Raw genomic sequence first — 12,505 nt, 5'->3', positions numbered from 1 at the left:
TGAGGGCCACATCCTCTTCCCTTTGCCGGCCCGGCCGGGAAGGCACCGGGCTGCCACGGGGCAGAAAGAGGGGAACCAGGGGTTGCCGCCCCCCATTGCCTGTGGGCGACAGGTTTGCAGCGGTGGGAGGGGAAGGGAAGCCCCTAGCCGGCTCGCAGAGCCGCGCTCCTTGCCTCCCCTAGTGACCCCCCTTCACCTCTGATCGTTCACTGGCGGAGCATTGTCTCCAGACACAACAAACCCAGAAAGCAGTGCTGGAGCAGGCAAAGCTCCAACGTTTTGACGGGTGGAAGAAAAACATCAACAGATACTTTGCAATTATTTTGTGATGGGGGCTAGGGGAGGCGGGCGGGAGAGAGATCGGTTCGCAGCAGCAGAAGCTAATTGCAACCTTTGCTTTACTAATGAACTCGCACCGGTTCGTTCCGCGCTCCGTCCGCGTTCCCCCCCCCACCCCTCCCCGGCAGACCGCTTGGGGGGCGGGAAATGGCGTCGAGAGAGAGCCGTAATATTCATGCAATTCGTTATTTGGTTTTAAATCCATCCCATCCCTCAGAGGCGAAGTTAGAAGAGCTAAGGGAAAGCAGCGAGCAGCTTCTAGCTGGCAGAAGTGTATGTGAGCACCGTGCAACTGGGCTCCCCTGTACCCTTGTCCAAGGGTGAAGGGGCTTGACAAAGTGACACGGCCTTCCGCTGGCCTGCAACTGCAGGCCTGTTTCACACAGTCGGAGCGGGAACATACATAGCTATACACTCACACGGAAAAAAGAGTTGCAGTAGAGACTTGCATCAAAAAGGCAGTGTGAATGTATTTATACTGGGCAATCCTGCAAGCACAGACATTGTTTAAAGAATTCTCTTCTGCTTTGGACGATATTATCAGTTCTTTAACATTATCATTTAACGGAAAACAGTCTCCTTTTTCCTTATTTCAAATATTTATTTAAATTAAAAAATATACTCGGCTGCTTAAATGTTCTGGCAAGTAAATAAATTCCAGGAACGGGGGGGGGGGGGGGGGGGGAAGGGCAACAGCTATGGTGTTTTTTCTAAACCGAGTGTTTGCCTTCTGAGGGACAAGTGCTGTAGCGATATGACCTGTTTATTCATCGATTCATATACTATATAAATATCCTGAACTCATGAGTGTAATAATTTGAGTTTTTCCTACTGGAGGAAATTCAGCTATTTTAAGAGTTAATGATTCTAAATGTGTTGGTTTTCCTGCATTCTCCCCAGAGGTGATGGGGGCTGGAAAGGAGGGGGAATTCCAGTTTGGGGGGTTCATTGTTGTTTTAATTCTCCTGAACACAGCCTAAAGCAGCTGACCCGAAAGCGGGGTAAGGCACTGCACACCCAAGCCCCCTGACATCTAAAGGTCAGGTGAAAGTCTCCAGCAGGTAAGTCGCGGGCCGGCTGCCTGCCCAGCTTACTTGCTCTTTGGCTCTCAGATTGTTCCCTTCTGCCCACCCAAGTCGTCTCAAGCTGTGTTTACTTAGGGGGCAAAAAAAAAAAAAAAAAAAAAAAAAAAAGAATTGCCGACCACCCAATTCCCATTCAGCCGGAGAGCTTGTGAGCTCTCACCGGTAGCTCGGGCCACCTTCCCCACCACCCCACTTCTTTTTAATATTGTTACTATTTTGCTATTAAACACGTATACAAAGTAAGGCACCAAGTTACGGCCTAAAAGGTCGCTGTTGCGTGCATAAGACGCGTTTGCTTAGAGGGCAAGAGAGAGACCCCCGTGAACAGCCTGCTGGCCCAAGGGAGGGAGGGAGCCTTTGATTATTGCCTCCCCAGTCCGCGCCGCACAGAGCGCCGGCGGGCTGGCGAAGAAGCCGAGGCCGGGTTGGGACGAAAACGAGACCCTGGGACCGCAGGGGCTTCCCGCGGGGCTGCGCCACCGTCTCCCCTCACACCGCAGCACCCCGACGGTCCCATTCGGCCGCACCCGGCCACCCCCCCGCCGGGTACCCGGCAAATACCACCTCCGTGGCCGCTTCCCAGATCTCCGGACCCCAGCAGCGTTCCCACCAAACTAAACGAGAAGAGTCGTTAGTTTGGGGCTCTCGGTGTCACTTGCAGCTATTGCCGCCGGATCAGCGGGAGCGACCCTCGGGGGAGTCGGAGCTGGCCTTTCGCGTCTCTCAAGCAGGCTTTTTAGGACCCCTTCTTGCGAAATGAGGGGGTTCCACTCTTCTCACTAAACCACCGTCCCGTTTGCTACCTCTGTCTGCACGGCCAGCCCCTGGACTAGATAGAAGGGGACCAGCCTGTTGGCCACAGGTGCGTGTGTAAAGTTGTAAGGAGAGTACACGCAGCATTGCTGCCGAGGGGTCTCCGGTGCCCGTCTCGGCCCCGCAGAGCCTGCCCCCACTCCGCCGGTGAGGCTATTGTTTAGTTCAATTAGGCTCCGCTTGATAAAAAACAATCGCTCATTAACCCTCGCCCTCCTCCCTCCCGGCTGGTGTGCTGTGAATGGCGACATCGTCTCCCTTGACCCCAGTCTCCCTTTTCTGTCTTTCTGTCCCCTGAAAAATGATTCCGCAAGCTCTGATTGAATTTTATTCCTTCCTGACCTGGCCCGTTTTTATTGCATGGGCACCATCAATCTTGACCTAACGCGACGTTTGTTTATTACTTTGGAAAGAAGCGAATGGCTTTATGAGCCCCAGCGTAATTAAACCAGGAGGGCTACGCTTACCGCGGCACCGCCACCACCTTCGGGGCGGATTCACCACACAGACAAGCCGCCGGGGAGGCGAGGCATGAGAATGAGGATATGAAAGAACACAAAAAAATCAATAAATGGAAAAACCACCTCACGCGGGAAGCTTAAATGGGACCTTCCGAGCCCGAGAGCTCGTGTGTGCGATGCCGCTGGATCGAAACCCGTGCAGATCCCCGGGGAGTACCGAGCAGCTCCCTTACTTTAGGGCCGCTATTTAGAGTTAGCGCAGCTCTTGCGCAGCTTGCCGCGTAAACCTGTGCGCGACCTCCGCGCTGCCCCGGCTGAGCGCCTGGGCGTGCCACCTGCGCTTCCGCACAGCGGAAGCCCACCCTCGACGGCGCCCACCGCCGCACTCCTCATACCTACTCTGCCCGAAAAAAACACTCGCGCGCCTTAAAATGATGGAAGCATTTAGCCAACGTGACCAGCCCCAACACTGGGAACCGGTGAAACGCGCACTGACCACGCCGAGGGGCTTGAATTACTTTACAAGCGAAATTAATTGAAAGCTAATGTGCAATTAGCGGTTGCTGTTGAAATGGTTGATTTCGGGAAGAGGATGGGGGAGCGTTTCTAGGAGCCGCAGCGCTTCTGGACTAGCCTGGCCGCAGAGCGGCCACGTGCGTGCATCGGCGCTGCACGCTTTTGCCTACGCAATCAAGACGATATAATACAGAGTGCGCACTGTTACCTCACGCTCACCTCCACGTGGGCGCCAAGGGGGTCTCAGCCCCCGGCCGTGCGCAGCCGCTTCTTGCTGCGCGGCACACCGGCCTTGGCATACGCAAATTGCTGCTCACCCGCACCGCGCAAGGAAAGCCTCCCCCTTCTCCTCGAACCCAAAGCGGAGCTTCAAGCTCGCCCTGCTCCAGCAAGGTACTTTTGAGGGAGGTGAGCGTGCTGCCGCAGCACAGCCGGCTGGTCAATAGGTGTAACCCCAGGGTTACCAGTAGCGTTACAAAATTAAGCCCGACTATGAAAATATTCCCGTTTTAACTTCGAAGCTCCTTTCCCCAACTTCGTGGCTGTCAGAAAGAGCCCCAGTTCTGTAAAGCGCCAGTATGGTAACATTCCCGTATGTCCCCGTGCACCACACAGCACCACCACATTCCCTATCAGACCTGGCCTGTGGAGGTAGGGAATGGGGTTTAACCTATGAACTCTTAAACTATTTGCATGCACTTCTCTGCTATTTTTGGTCATGACCTTTGCATAATATAATATGAACTGTAACTGCTTTAATAAATTTTGGGGAGGAAACTTAAAAGGGAGGATACTACTATTCACGTTTTCCTTAGTTTGAGAGATGAGCAAACACAAGAAACCACCGGAACCAGCTAAATGGAACTGACCCTCAAATTAATTATTTTTTATAAAGTGATGCGGTTTTGTTTGGGTTTTTTTTTCCTAGACGAAAAGCAAAGCAATAGTTTGGGGGTGGGAAATCAGCTTGACCTAAAAATACAATACAAAGCACCGTGCTAACCTGGCACCTACTGGGCTGCTCCGCAGGCCAGGCTGGGGCCAGGCGTCCCCGCTCGCTGTAGGGGCTGCCACCAAAGACGCCGTGGCCTGATGGAGGCACCTTCCAGCTGCTGCGGGGCCACGTCCTGCGCCCACCGGCTCCGCTCACGGTCGGACCGCGTCTCCTTTGGCGTTCGGGGCAGGCCCAGTTCTGCTGGGAGACAATCACAGGTCAGAACGGACACTCGAATTTGCCTCCTGCTCTTAAGGGAAGGCAAGTGCAAGGGGGACAAGGGACCGTGCCCGGCGCTGCACCCCGATGTCCGCAGTTCGTGCCTTACACACAGGAGCGCTGCCCTCAGGCAGATGCCCCGCTCCGCACCCGTCCCGGTGTGCTGCCGTAGTCCAGGGCCCGTCAGGCCTTTCCCCCCACCTTCAGCAGCAGCAAAGATTCATGCCGGAGGCCGGGGCCGGGGCTCGGCCCCGGCCCCCTTTACGCAGCGCCGCGCAGGGACCCCGCGGCATTGCCCTGAGCGCCGCGCTCACCAGGCCGCCTTCTGCTGCCAAGCCCGCACGATTCACTGCCTACCGGGGGGGGGGACTCTCAGCATGGCTAAGCTTGTTTTCGTTACGAACAATTTCTGTGTGGATGGGGAGAAAAAAAGTTTGTAATAATACAGTAATTTATTTAAAACCCAAGCACGCGTTGTGGTGAGCCAGCCCGTCGCACTGAGAACCGGGAGGTGACCTAAGCCACCACCACGCACGTCACTTCAGGAAAGGGATCTCCTCCGGAGGCAGAAGATCCCCCCACGACCTACCTGCGGCCGAACAGGGCATTTCCGTTTGCCCTTTCCTTGGCTGCGAGCCCCCTCCAGCCGGGTGCCCCTTTTGCAGCGAGGGCCGCAGGGAGCGCAAATTACGCGGCCACCCCGCCGTGCTGGGACTGCGGAGGGCAGCGGGCAGCTCCGATGCGGCCGGGACATCAGCAGTAATTACCCAGGGCACTTGTTGGAGCTCCACATGGCCCCTCCAAGTCCTCAAAGCGAGCAGCACCACTGCCAATGCAATGTGTGATTAAACAAGCTGAGGTGGTGAACAACTGCTTTCCCTCTTACTGATTTTCTGAGAAAAACCTAAAGACAGGAAAGCCGGCGCCTCATCGCAACGAAAAATAATAGGCAAATAACACATGCGGTCCCTCTCCCTTCTTTAATTTGTACTTTAAATACCGGGCGAAGAGGAGGAGGGAATGCCGTTAGCACTTAGCAAGCACCTCGCTGGCAGAGCCGGGGTCCAAAGGAGCAGCCGCCGGGCCCCCCCCCTTCCTGAGGACGGGGAGTGAAGAAGCCAGGCGGCGAGAGCCCCGCCGGGCCCTGGGCCCGGTAGTCCCGGCCACAGGCAGAGGGGAGGCGGGAGCCGCCAGCCCGACCCGCCCAGTGCCGGGAGATGGGCTGTTGGAACAGAAGGTGAGCCCGAACGGGAATAGATGACACTGTGTTTCCCTTTATTGGTGAGAAACTGGGAGCAGCGATCAAAGCGTGCCCCCGGAGCGAAGGCGACCAGCTCCGGTCGTCCTTCACTTCAGCCTCACCGTAACCGGATGATTGAGTTCCCCTCACCCAACTTAGCAAACAAGTAAATATAAATAAGGCCGGTAATCTTAATAGAGGTACTAGCGCAAAAAAAGAGCAAAGTCTATGCGATACTGAAATAAGGATATTTTAAGCCAACATAAAAAAATAACTTCTCACACCCCTCCAGTTCACTCGATCTGCTGAAAGTGTTTTCTGAATGTTACTGTTTTGGAGGGGAAGAGTAGCTCAAAAGCGAGGTAATAAGGTTTAACTGTAAATACCTTTGTATTTATTTACAGTGTAACCCTTAACAATGCAACAGCAATTACCGCTAAGTGTTGCTTTTAGATAAGAGATACTGATAGGAAACTATTATCTTGAAAGCAAACTTTAGGCCTTAAATATCTGTAATCAAATAATCTTCTTCCCAAGTCTGACTGACAAGGCAGGTTCTTTCAAGTTAATGAATTTATTGCATTTTGGTGGTTATTTACAAAGGGGGAAGGTGATCCCCATTGCCCGTAGGTTCTTAATTGCAAATTGTCCAGGAGGTGAGATTCTTGATCTGACAAGACGTCAGTCTGTGCAGCACTCATCTGCTACCCTGGTAATATTTTCCTTTTTCCCTCCAATTTCAGAAAAAAAAAAAAAAGGTGAGGGATTAAGACCAAAATAATAATAAACAAAAAAAAAAGCAAAACGAACAAACAAAACTGTACAAGAAATACGAAGAATTCTCCCACACAACCTCTTTCTAAAATAATTTCAGCTCCAGCAATCAGGGCACTTCCAACAGACCAGTAATGTCCTTATAGGACAGGAGTAAAGCAGAGCTATAATGGTGTGAGGGTAAACTGTATGAGCAGGTTCCTATCCTGAAATAAAATAGTTCTTAAAAAACATCTGTTACAGAAGCGGCTTCACGGATGTGACTGTGCGCATTGCTATCGATTCTAGGAAGCAGTGATTTATACGCTTACATTGCATTTAAGAATATACGTACTGTATCTGCCATCTACTATACACTGTGGAGTTTAGAAACATATGCAACGCCTATACGTAGCTATAAATAAATATGCAATCCTTCTTTAAATATAGATAACATATGTAAATCTTACATATAAATACATTTGAAATACACAGAGATCGATAGCTCGATATATACACAGTTATTACACAAGGGCAGGAAGGTAGTGCATGTACTTCTACCTAGGAGTTACCGCTTCATCTAGCCTTACACAGGCGTATTATTTAAAAAGCCGTAATGTTGTCATACTACTGTGCATGGTCAAATGTTTCCAGGTCTTGCCCATTAATTGCTAAGAAAACGTGTTTGTTTATTTGCCAACTCAGAGCTGCCATGGGAAAGTCTTTTTTTCCTAGCGGATAAGGCGAGCTGACTAAGTGGAACATATTGCAGAAGAGACTGAAAAGGGATTTTTCGACCTGGCAGTTCCTAAATGGTCTTTGGAATTTGTGCGGAGGGGAACGAGCTGTTCCAGAGACAAAGTTAGTTATAAAATCCCTTTTCCCTCTCTTTCTGTCTCTGCCTCTGTCTAAATGAAATTATTAAAATATACAGACGTGTAAAGGATCATTCCAACTGAATGGTAATTTATTAATAAACAAACAATGCAATACCTTCAGAATATTTTCAACAAAAAAAGGAAAAATATTGATAGAATAAGATTAATACAGTTTCCCTTTTTATATATAGTGAAAAAAAAAAATCAGCGTTTCAGTCAATTTTAAAGTCACTTTTCATGGAAGGGGGAAACACTTTCTGGCGTTTGGTCCGCAACATCCAACTACAAATTAAAAATAAATTACTATGTCGCAATTTACATTTTAAAACAAGTCCTTGTAGAAGAGGAAGGGGGGGGGGGAGTTGGTACTCTACGCTGGACTTTTCGCCCCCTTTTAAACACGGGGCATGGCAATACCTTAATAGATGGAGAAGGGGAAGGGGTGCGGGAAAAAAGTACTTCTCAAAGCAATTAAAAAAACAAAACAAACAAAACTTACGTGTTATTGGAGTAACACTGTCCTTTAACAAACCAAGACATGATTTGGGGCTGCCTCTGTACAAAAGCTTTTCTCGTTCTCCCGCTTCCCTCTGCGGGCGCGGCGGGGCCGGGCGGCGCGGTGCTGCGCGCAATCCACGCGGTCTTCCCGTGGCGGGGCCCGCTCAGAACTTGCCGCAGTCGTAGACGAAGGCCCCGGAGGTGCGGTAGAGCGGCTGGCTGCCCGGGAAGGCCATTTGACAGCTGCCGCCGCCCCCTGCCCCGCCGCCGCCGCCGCCCCCCGCCCCACCGCCACCGCCGCCGCCGCCGCCCGGCGAGGCGCTGAGGCCCAGCCGCGGCGCCTCGAAGACCTCCCGCGGGGCGGCGGCGAAGCCCTGCTGCGGCCCCGCGTAGCCCGCCGCGCCCGCCAGCGGGCCCAGCTCCCCTGCCGCCGCCGCCGCTGCCGCCGCCGCTGCCGCCGCCTGGTTGAGGTACCAGGAGGCCAGGCGGCCCTGGTGCGGGTGCGGGTGGTGCCCCTCCTGGTGGCCGCCCGCCGCGCCGCCCAGCCCGCCGTGCCCCAGCGCCCCGCCACCGCCGCTGCCCCCCGCCCCGCCGCCGCCGCCGCCGCCCGTGGGCATAGCATAATCGGGTAGCGGGTCCTCGGCGGGGCTGGCGGCGGAGGCGGGCAGGTGGCCGGGTCGGTCGGAGGCTCCCGCCGCCGCGTAAAGGCTCATGGCCTGCATGTTGCAGTGGTAGGTGCCGGTGGCGGCGCCGGCGGCAGCCTGACCGCAGGGCGAGCCGTAGACTGAGCTGTGGCCCGGCGAGTAGCCGCCGAGGGAGAGGGCGGGCGGGATGCCGGTGCGCGGGGCGGCTGCGGCGGGGGCCAGGAGGCCGGCGCCCAGCTCAGAGGAGGCCTGCGGCGAGCCTCGTAGCGAGGTCATGATGTTGTCCACGCTGAAGCCCGGGCCGTGGTGGTGGGGCGGCGGAGGCGGCGGCGGCGGCGGCGGCTCGGGGGCCTCCAGGCTGAGGGAGCGGCTAGAGGGGAGGGTGCTGCGAGGGCTGCCGCCGCTGGAGAGGCTGCTGCTGCTGTCGGGGCTCTCGATCTTGGGCACGGCGCCGAGCGGCGGCGCGGCGCCGGGGGGGGACACGGCCTGCGGCGGCGAGGCCGTACCGTTCTCCGTCTTGATGTCCTGGATGCGGACGGGGGGCGGCGGCGGCGCGGCGCTGCCTCCGGCGGGGCCGCCCTCGGGCTCGGCGGCGGGCGGCGGCGGGCGCGGCGGGGCATGGTCCTTGAGGTGCAGGCGGTCCTTCTCCTCCTTGTCCTTGACGGCGTCCTTCTTCTTGAAACGGCGGCGACGGCGAAGGAAGCTGCCGTTCTCGAACATGTTGTAGGAGTCGGGGTCGAGGGTCCAGTAGCTGCCCTTACCGGGCTTCTTGTCGTCTCGGGGCACCTTGACGAAGCACTCATTGAGGGAGAGGTTGTGGCGGATGCTGTTCTGCCAGCCCTGCTTGTTGTCCCGGTAGAAAGGGAACCGCTCCATGATGAACTGGTAGATCCCGTTCAAGGTGATCTTCTTATCGGGAGCGTTCTGGATGGCCATGGTGATGAGGGCGATGTAGCTGTACGGCGGCTTCACCATATCCTTGGGCTGCGGCGGAGGCGTGTAGGGCCCGTAGGCGCGGGCCATGCCGGCCGGGTACTGCTCGTGGGCCGGGTGGGAGTACATGCTCATCGGGGCCGGCATGGCCGTATAGCCCCCGCCGGCCGCCGCTGCGGCGGCGCGGTAGTAACTCTGCTCTCCGCCGAGGTACGGCACCACTCCCAGGGAGTTGGGGCTGGACACGGAGTAGCGAGCCTGCATGTCCTCCCGTCAGTTTTCCCCCACCCTCCCCGCCGGACCAAACAGCGCGTCCCTTCCCCCTCCACCCCTCCGCCGCTCCGCGGACCGAGCTGGACCGGGCGGCCGGGCAACCCCCACCCCCCCACCCCCCCGGCGGAGCGCGGAAAAAGGGAGGAAGAATAACGACGGCAGCGCCGAACGTCTCCTCTTTTTCGCCCGGGAAAGCCCACCGGCAGCTCCCGCACTCCGCGCGGAGGGGGGAAAAAAGTCAAAAAAGGGGGGGAAAAAGGAGGGGGGAGGAAAAGGGGAAAAAATGGTTTTTAAAAGAAATCGGGTAAAAAAAAAAAGTAATCGCAGCGAAGAAAGCAACTTCCAAACGCAGAAAGAGTATTAAGAAAATAAAACCTTTGCAAAGAGGCTCCCACGCTCCCAGTTCCTTGTTCCACGGGGATCTGCAACAAGTTGTCTGCAAAGGAGGGACAAAAGTAGAGGGATATGTTTTGTTGGCTTTTTTTAAGCGAGCAGAAGAAGAAAAAATCCACCTTCCCGGTCTCCCAGCGCAAAGTCTCCCTCTCTCTCTCCCTCTCGCTTTTTTTCAGTCTCTTTTTCAGTCGCAGGCTGCTTTGGGAAGCATCGGAAAAACTCCTGAACTTTTGAGCATCCGTCACCACGGCGAGAACTTTTTTACGCACTTACAGTTTTCTCCCCCTTTTTTTTTTCCCTCCCTCTCCTCTCTCGGTCTCCTTTTTTTTTTTTATTTTTTTTTTTCCTCCCTTTTTTTTTTTCTTTTCCTCCTTTTGCAGGCGCCTCAGCTCCGCCCCACCGAGCCGGGCGGCCAATGAGGGCCGGGAGACACCCGGGGCTCTGAATGAGGAGGGAAAAAAAAAAAGAGGAGCGAGCGAGAAAAAAAATAAAAAGAGTAAAAAAGAAGGAGGGGAAAAAAATTCCCCGCCGCAGCCCTGGGAGTTGCAGCTCTCGGGGACCGGCCACACACGCTCGCCGGCACACGCGGGCGCCTTGAGCGGAGGGTGCCCGCATGTTGTGCGCGCCGACCCGCGCAAGTCTTACAGCCCCGTGCCCGCCCGCCCACTCGTGTCCTTACTCGCGCGGTCACCCTTGTACACGCGTCCTGGGCACACTCACGACATGCATGCCTGCACCAGTGTGTGTATATCTATCTGTATCTACATGCGCATATATATTTATATATATATATATATATACACACACACAAGTACGTACCTATATACATGTACGTATATGCTCTCCCGGAGCTCTTCCCACCCACGCGCCCACGCCGCGCTCTGCCACGCGTGTTGCTCACGCACTTTTTACTTATGTTTGTTCTCTTTCCCCCCATCGTTGGTCTGTTTTCTCCGGCCGGGCTCTCTCCTTTCTTCCCTTTCCGTCCCCTTCCCTCCCCTCCCGGCTGCCGCCGGTGTCGGCGGGCAGGCTCCACGCCGATGTGCCGGCTCTGTCCTCGCCTTGCCGGACCAGGGAATATGTATGTGTATGTGTGTGTGTGTACTTGCGGGGTGGGATGCCCCTGCCCCAGCAGCACCACCCTGCCTGCAGCCAGCTGCCTGCCTGCCCAAACGCCTCTGAAGAGATTGCATTCCTCTGGTTGACAAGGTTTTGACGAGTCCTCCAAAGCTCCTTTTTATTAATAAGGCACAGCGAGAGCTTCCCCCCACCATGCGCCTGCAAAACGGGCGACCGCTGCCCCCGCTGTTCGTCAACGCGGGTGCGGTCCTTTGCACGGGGTCTTTAGCTCGCTTCTTCAGGTAGTCTCTACTAGACCTGGTGGGATGTGATACGGAAAAGCGGGTACTTGTTTTATTAATTCATTTGTTTATTTGAGATGGAGAGGGAAAATACTTCTGTTCTTAATCTGCCTCACAGTGAACTCCGTGATATGTCAGGTGTGTCAAAAGAAAAAAAAAAAAAAAGGAAGGAAAAAAGTCCAATGATATGAATGTTTCTTAAACTGGCTGGTTCTGCTATGAAGAATTTATTTGCATTGCTGTTGCCTTTACCTAAACATCTGGAAGAATGTTTGAGCTCTAATCAGAATTATGCTTTAACGGGAGCTCAAAGGTAGCAGAGAGTGAGGGTTTGGTTATTTGTTTTAAAAATTTTCCTTCAAATTTGCTGTTACATTTTGAGAAAGATTTTTTTCCCCCCATACTTTAAACACGGAGGGGTTGGGATACACATTTGCACAGCAGTGTATTTGACCAGTACTTCTGATATCCAAAATACAGCCTAGTGCTCCTCATTCATTTCGTAGCTGATACCTCTGAAGCTCCATTAGCGTTAATAACATCCCGGTTGAAAAGAACATGCTAAAATCTATTTTAAGGGGTGAAATTTGTACGGGAAAGACTTGTGTGTGTTTGTGAAATGAATTGCCCACCCTGATCTTGCGACACTACAAATATGTGAAAAGACCCTTTTGGCTTCATTGATTTCAAACCCCCTTTCCACACTTTTCACTGTGATCGATGACTTTGGGGATCGTGTCACTGGAACGTGTTAAAGGCGCATCTTTTGCTTGGTGGTATTTTAGCAGGTATGGCTTTTGCTCTGCAACACCAATCCATGGGTTATTAAAAAAAAAAAACAACAAACTATTTTAAATGAGATGCGAGTAATGCGAAGGAGGTAATTTATATAGCCTAGTATCTGCTCCTTTTCATATCCAAACATAACTGGTCTCTTTTTGGTAATAAATGTCAATCCTTTAATGGTGAATACATTATCCCGTTTAGCCCGTTGTATTTCATCATCTGGAATCTTTCACCTGCTCCTGCCTAATTACACGTTTTTCCTTTTCCTCCCACCACGGCAGAATTAATCAGTGTGCAAGCACTGAACTGGATGTCAGTT

General features: G+C 53.7%; 1 protein-coding gene across 3 annotated transcripts; it reads right to left on the bottom strand.

Moving 5' to 3' along the window:
- Positions 1–4,073: 4,073 nt before the first annotated feature.
- FOXC1 (forkhead box C1) lies at positions 4,074–10,513 on the bottom strand. Of its 3 annotated transcripts, none has more exons than XR_009724455.1 (2): positions 7,798–10,513; positions 4,074–4,409 (listed from the first exon to the last, which is right to left on the bottom strand). XR_009724455.1 is itself a non-coding variant. In XM_061346621.1 (2 exons), exon 2 carries the CDS (start codon positions 9,635–9,637, stop codon positions 7,961–7,963), a length of 1,677 nt encoding a protein of 558 aa, XP_061202605.1. In that variant the 5' UTR covers positions 9,638–10,082; positions 10,159–10,513; the 3' UTR covers positions 6,223–7,960. The 3 variants fall into 3 exon arrangements, 1 of the variants encoding a protein (XP_061202605.1); XR_009724454.1 differs by having other exon boundaries at positions 4,074–4,406; XM_061346621.1 differs by lacking the exon at positions 4,074–4,409 and having other exon boundaries at positions 6,223–10,082; positions 10,159–10,513.
- Between the last annotated feature and the right edge of the window lie 1,992 nt (positions 10,514–12,505).

This window comes from Neopsephotus bourkii, unplaced genomic scaffold, assembly GCF_033783945.1.
Source record: "Neopsephotus bourkii isolate Nb327-2 ecotype Australia unplaced genomic scaffold, CSIRO-AGI_Nbou_v1 NB_272, whole genome shotgun sequence".
In the NCBI taxonomy this organism is placed as follows: Eukaryota; Metazoa; Chordata; class Aves; order Psittaciformes; family Psittacidae; genus Neopsephotus; species Neopsephotus bourkii.
Note: the sequence above shows the minus strand (reverse complement) of the source record. Positions and strands in the feature narration are given on the sequence as shown.

Bases quoted from the DNA above. Each gene is read 5' to 3' on its own strand.
- FOXC1 (XM_061346621.1), bottom strand. From the start codon at position 9,637: ATGCAGGCTCGCTACTCCGTGTCCAGCCCCAACTCCCTGGGAGTGGTG.